Below are 6,827 nucleotides of genomic sequence, written 5' to 3' on the forward strand. Positions count from 1 at the left end.
TGTGAGGAGTAAGGACTTCTGTGCATCACAACAGATGTAATACCTATAAACCCAGAGACTGGAAAAATTATGAGAGGATGCCCAAAGCTGGGAGCGAATATTATCCGAATAACCTGGAGAGCTTTTCAAACTACAGGAATCTCCCTTGGTGTTGAGAAATTCTACATTTAAGGTGAAATGCTGTCACATGAGTAGGTAATCACTTTGCACCAATGCAAACTCAAGCACATTAAAAAACTATTATCTAAAACAAAATTCCCTGGTTTTATGATTCTTCAAGAACTCATGGACCTATAGGATATGCTTGTAAACACATACACACACACCCCTCGTGTATATTTACTTGTAGAAAGAGAACTAAAGGAGGATTAAAAGAGAGTGTAAAAGCAAAATTTTAAAAGAAAGAGGTGGAGGAGTGGTAGAGGGCATGTTTAGTGTGCATGAGGTCCTGGATCCAATCCTCAGTCCCTCCTCTAAAAAGAAATAAACCTAATTACCTTACCCTCATCAAAAACAAACAAATAAAAGAAGAGAGAATGGAGTATACAATGGCTATATACTCTGACAATGTAAATATATTTCAACCCTAAAAAAATGGGGAGAAAATGGGTGTAGCACATGCAAAATAAACATTCCAATCTTGTGATTAATTATATTGGTGGTAGAAGTATTAATATTGATATTCTGAGAGTGTTGTATATGTAATAGGGGATAAAGCAAATAACCCTGTAACAAATTTTATCATGCCCTGTAACATGAGAACCGGGGAAAAAAAAGAAGATACAAATATAATACAGAAGAGATTAATTAACAACACGAATTTGACTTGGAAATAATAGTATGAATTCATGAAATATTTTACTTTGAAACAAAACAAAAAATTTACACACACACACATTTCCTAGCACTATTCTTTGGGGGAAAAAAAAACACAGAAACAATCATCAACCCCGAAGCAATGAGCATATCCAGCATCTAACTTGTATCTTGAAATAACATTTCTCATGAAAAGAAACCAGGGCTTTGGAAAAATGTTGGATTCTAGGTCTGGGCAAAATACACAAAAAATTAACATAAGACAACTTGTCACACTAAGGAAGTCATCAAATATTGCTAGAGTAATGTCAAAATGACTCGAGAACCAACTTGATGAGGAAATTGGGCAAAGATGGAACAATTTGAATTTCAATAAGGATAATAATTGCTGTGGGTTGAAACTCATCAAAATGTTTTAAATCCATGAGTTCAAATTTATGTATTTTTTATACTAGGTCATTTTCAGAGAATAACAGGAAACCAGCAATTGAACGAGTAAATAAAGAAAGTATCAAGGACTTATATATAAACTGTATCACCAAGTAACCAAATAGGTGAGAGGGAAGTAAAATAATAGAAATAATAGAACTTGAATATCTTCATTTTGCGACCCCCAAAGGATCAATACGTAGATCTGTTCAACATCAAGAGTGGCTAGTATCAAAAGAGAGAGGAAACCAGGCATTGTGTGCACCCCAAGGAATGAGCACAACATGTGACCATCTCTCATCTGGCAAAAGGACCCGATCTGAGTCCGACAAAACCTCTGAACCCAGCTGCCTGATTTGCAGGAAATGTGGAAGACAGAGAAGCAGGCCAAACTGCACCAAACTTGCACAATCAGCAAAACCTAGACTGTAGGAAATTCTACGGGCCAGTTGTACTGGGGTTCTTCAACAGACACATTTTAAGAAAAAGAAAGGGATTACAGGGTGGGCATTTAACCTACAGATGAAAAGACACTAAAAAAAAAAAAAAAAAACTGGTCAAGACAAAATTGAGTTCTAGAGATATACAGGTAAGTGATAAAACCATAACAAAACATGAGAACATAGTTACTATAAAAGCCAGGATGGTAGTTACTTCCAAGGAGTAGGAAGGGGCTGTATCTGGGAGGGAGCAAATGGAGGGGTTTCTGGAGTGGCTGGCAAAATTCAATTTCTTGACTTCAGTGGTAGATTCAAGGATGTTAGCCTTAAAATAATTCATTAAGCTCTATGTTTTGTGTCATTTTCTGTACTTGTATCTTGTTGGGTTTGTTTTTTAAGAATAAAAAGATAAAAAGAAAAGAAAAAGTGTGTAAAAAACAAAAACAGGAGGACATCAGAACTTCCAGGGGTTAACTGAGGAAGAAAATTATTAGATTCAGACAAGGGGCAACAACCATGAGAATGCTCTAAGAGGATCTTTGCACATCCCCGTCTTGGTGGTTTAGTTCATCTGCTAATCCCCTGGCCAGTTATTCATAGTAAAATCACAGAAGCAGAAAGGGTTCAGGCCGTTTTCTCAAAAAGATGGGGAAGATTACATCCTCCCGTTCACTCATGCTTTTGTTCACAGCGCCATTTGGTAATTCTCCAAGGTTGTGGGGCTATGATGATGAGTAAGACTCAGCCCCCACCACCAAGGAACCCACAACCAATCTTTGGCACAAGGGAGCCTGGAGAGATAACCAATGGAAAGATGCAAGAGGGAGCATCTTTAGCAAGAGGCTAAAATCCCTGAGCATTCTGAAAAGGAAAGAGAAGGACTCAAAGATTGTAGCCAAAACACAGAAGTAATCTGCAGGTTAATTAACCTACAGGTCCGACACCAGGAAACATGTTTAATGAATTACTAAACATGGTCCTCATTGGACCTACCACATGTAAAAAAGCATTCCACTCCTCAGTGATTTTTCCTTTAAAAAAAAGTTCTTTGTCAATAATCTCAGTTGATCTGGGAGGGCTACACACGTAGACTCTTTGCATTCGTGATGTGCTCTTTCCTAAGTTGGATGGGGGACCTGTGGCTGTTCACCTAGTGCTATGTTTCATAACTTCTATACATGTTACATGTATTTTTTGGTGTTATCAAGCATTTTATAACTTAAAATTGAGTAAAAAATAGCAGTTGAATAACAAAATTAATGTTAGAGGATAAAATTTGAAAATTGGCCCCTTCCCAAATTCACTGACTTGCTTGTCACAAGCTGTTATGAGAATCAAAAGAAAAAACAGTTTTGAGGCACGGAGGAGCAGTGTGCAGCTACTTTCCTGCCCTTACATGTGACCCATCGAGCAAGAGAATCAGCAGATAGCATCACATTAATATTAAAAACATCACTGTTGGTTCAAGGCACCCGTACCGCCCTTTACAAAGCACATCTTCAAACACGTGTCTCAGATGAGTTTCGCACGAAGTCTGCGTGGGGGACACTGTGAAGTCCACTGAAAAGGACAGCTCCCTCAGAAACCTCAGCTAACGGAGGGGATGGACGACCAATTCCCACTCTGCAGGTATCTACCACCTCCTTGCTTCTCTGTGGTGCCCCCTACATTTCTGCCTCGTAAAACACAGTGGATGCCAGCAGCAGTCAATCATTTACATCCTGGTTACTGGGTGCCAAATATAGGCCCTGGCTAATAGTTTATGTACATTATTTCATCTAATCCTCCTAACAGCCCTGGAAGGAAGAAGTGTAATTGTCTACAATATGACATGTGGGAAAATGGAGACTCCGAAATGTTCAGTCACTGGCCCCACACCAAGGAGTTAGTCACAGAACCAAGACTAGACGCCAGGCCCACCAAAAGTCCGTATTCCTCACCCTCGTGTGACACTGTCTCCCGCAACAAACGAGCCCTCCTGAAAGCCCTTTCCAACAACGTCACCAATTCAGGCGATGCTTACAAAGGCCCCGTCCGGTACGGCCCACTCACCATCTGGACTTTCGGAATCGACTCCCTCAGAAGGAAGATCATGCTCTTTAAGTTCTCTGAGCTGATGTCTTCTGACAGTTCATAGAGAAGGTTCCTAAGACACACACCCAGGAGACGAATTAAAGCCTCGCACTTGCAGAGAACAGGCAGTAAATTCAGTGCTTTAATAAACGTTATCTCTCATTTGAATGATCACCAGCCTGTGAGTAATTATTAATCCCATTTTGTAGATTCAAAAACGAAAACTTTGAGCTTCAAAGTGACCCATTAAATCACGACAACAGTAAGCAGTAGGGGCAGGACCTCCGATTCCCAGTCCAGCGCTGGTTCACATCACACTAGGAAGGTATAAAACACAATGCCGGCATGCCAGCCCTTCCCCGGACTCCATTCCTGAAATTCCGGCTTCCTTTATAGGCCCTCATCAGAGAGGAGCCGATGCCAGTGATTATAAAGTCCATTGTCAAAAAGAAAGGAAACTACCCCAAATTCTGGGGAAGCATATAATCCACAACGAGAAAAACTGAACACTACACCTCTGTTTGCCCGAGACCATTCATTCCTCAGCTGTTTAACCAGAAGAGTGGAAATAACCATTTCCAGAATTCCCTCACTGACCAAGTTTACCTCGGGTCCTAGGAGCCCATTGGAGCGGTAAGGCCTGCAAGATCCTTATCCTCCAGGCCATAAAGTAATGATTCAAAGGCTCTTCCCTGTCTGATGTAGCTACTGGATCAGTGGACAATTTAAAACAGTGTTGTCTAAGGTCTGATGCCTACATTTGATCTCTCTGGGTTTCACCCCAAAATGTACTTGACATGGCGTAAATGACGTCCCTCCCTACCCCAGAGACACATCTCCTTTTTTATCTTGCTGACTTGACTCCCAGAATGCATTACTCTCTTCTCAAACGGCTGGGGAGAGGTGGGCACAGTAGTGACTCACTGGAGGAAGGCCAGCCTGAGAGCATGGAGGCTGGCGAGCGGGAAGGCGTGGCCCTGGCAGTGTGGAGGCGGGAGACGAAACAAAGGGCAGCCACCCCCAGGCCCAGGGCTGGGTTTTGAAACTTTGCTGACCTCCCGGCCTCCCTTCTCATTAGCACCTGAAGCTGAGAATCTCCGGTTTTAGAATCACCAAACCATCCAGGAAGGTAGACAAGGAAAAAAAAAAAATCTTAGAAACGCGTTCATCTTTAAGATTAAAACTCTTAATCCCAGCCTCCTTTCAAAGCCCAGTGGCCCTGCGGCGTTGATCACCTGAACAGGGAGACCTTCCTGCGGGCCGGCAGCAAGTGCTCCACCTGCTCTTTGGTGTAGGGGAGGTGCCGCAGCAGGGATTTCTGCTTGATGATGTAGAGGAGTTCCGCTAGGAAGAAGGGGTCCTCCTTGCTCAGCAGCTCCTCTGCCAACAGATAATCAAAAACATCCAAGGCTGAGCTGGACTTCTCTAGGCTCTTGTGGGCAATGAGGTCCCGGCAGAGAAACTTTAAGCGCTCCACATCTTGATCCCCCAGGTTGGAGTCTATAATCAGAAGCTTCCCTCGAAAGTTCACTTGACAGTTATCATCTAAATTGGAACTCAGACTTCCGCCTTGAGATGTCATGGCCACCCTGAAAGAGACAGAGCAGTGGGAGCCACACGTTACAGCATAAGGACAACCGGCACCCCAGCTTCCCAGGTGCTCCCCCAGTTCTGGCCTCCTCTGTTCCAAGCCTTAGACTCTCCTAGAAGTGCTGAAAACTGAAAATCACTATGAGGTCACTTCAAAAACCCATAGCTCAGAAAACTCGACCCCAACACTTCCATGTTAACCTTTCAGGAGATCTTGAGAGAGCCTTTTACTGGAACTCAATTCCAATTCTCCTAAATCACAATGTCCCCAGTGGGAGCTGGTCAAAAGGGAGGACGACACAGCACAATTTCTCCAGTTGGAGCTCTTAATTCATTCCCACCAAATGGCAGAAATAGCACGTTTATATTTTAGAACAAATTGGTGGGGGGTGTTACATTTCTGAAGTGTCTACCAACCCAAGCACAACACGCTAACGTTGCTCTCCATTACTGGGCAGGCCTTTATATAACAGAAAGAGAAGCTATAACCCCAGATCCCAGAAAGAGTGGTTTCGGACAATAGTTGCTCAAATCAACATAGGAAGTCATAAATTACCAAAATCAGTACTTCCACCTGAGCAGTTCATAAACTATGGCATTTTCTACACTAAATTTCATTCTAATCAGCCGACTGGTGAATTGACACAATTTTTTCAATGTAATTAAGGGCTGAGGTGTATACTCATTATGCAAAACCTGGCTACTTAGAAACAAGAAACTACTTTCTAAAAGGAAGGCGAACACAGCAGAAAAAAAAAAACCCAAAACAAAACATCAAGATCACAGAGTGGTTATATCCAGGTGGTATAATTACAGATAATGTAAATTTTCTTCTGGATTCCTGTCTGAGTTTCTCAAATTTTATGCAATGAACATATATTTCTTTTATTGTTAGAAAAAGAAAACCAAACAATTTGTCATTTTTAATGTAATCACCCATGGATTCTTCCCTTCTGGTAGCTCTGTGATACTAGAAATAATATGACTGGTTTCTGGGGACATCTTCTTATTCTAACATCACACATTTATCTTGCAGTTTCCTGAAGATTCTGCTCTCTGGCTCTGGCAGGTCTGCCAGATTTGTCTCCATTTATGAACTGGCATATTTCTACCAGGAAAGGGCTGTGTGAGAACCTTCCTGGGGCTTTCTAAACGTTCTTTTTCCCCAGTAGGTCTAATAAATCCAGGCAGAAACAGTCCCATCGCTGACAGTGGTCAGTTTTTGCAAGTTTCTACGGCGTAAATTAAAGCAAGGGAAAAGGCTAGAGTGTGAGACACCAGCAGGGAAAAGGTGTTAATTACCTACCTTCAGATCAAATTCCACTGATCCTCCGGAGGTAAAATGTTCTGGGGAAATTTCCTGAGAACAGAGAAATTTTAAAGAAATTAAAATCCTCCACGTGCTCCAAGTTCCAAGGAATCTCCCATTTGTGTGGGAAGAGAACTCAACTTGTTGCTGACCGGGAAGTAACAACTGGA

The 6,827-nt window shown here is 42.0% G+C and overlaps 1 protein-coding gene across 1 annotated transcript in view; it reads right to left on the reverse strand.

Moving 5' to 3' along the window:
* CASP10 (caspase 10) overlaps positions 1 to 6,827 on the reverse strand; it is a 28,304-nt gene extending 21,477 nt beyond the window's left edge. The window contains 3 exon segments of the mRNA XM_006189972.3: positions 3,738 to 3,831; positions 4,994 to 5,347; positions 6,655 to 6,827. Of these exon segments, the coding sequence (XP_006190034.2) occupies positions 3,738 to 3,831; positions 4,994 to 5,340 (441 nt within the window). The 5' untranslated portion in view covers positions 5,341 to 5,347; positions 6,655 to 6,827.

The sequence above is a fragment of the Camelus ferus genome, chromosome 5 (genome assembly GCF_009834535.1).
Source record: "Camelus ferus isolate YT-003-E chromosome 5, BCGSAC_Cfer_1.0, whole genome shotgun sequence".
In the NCBI taxonomy this organism is placed as follows: domain Eukaryota; kingdom Metazoa; phylum Chordata; class Mammalia; order Artiodactyla; family Camelidae; genus Camelus; species Camelus ferus.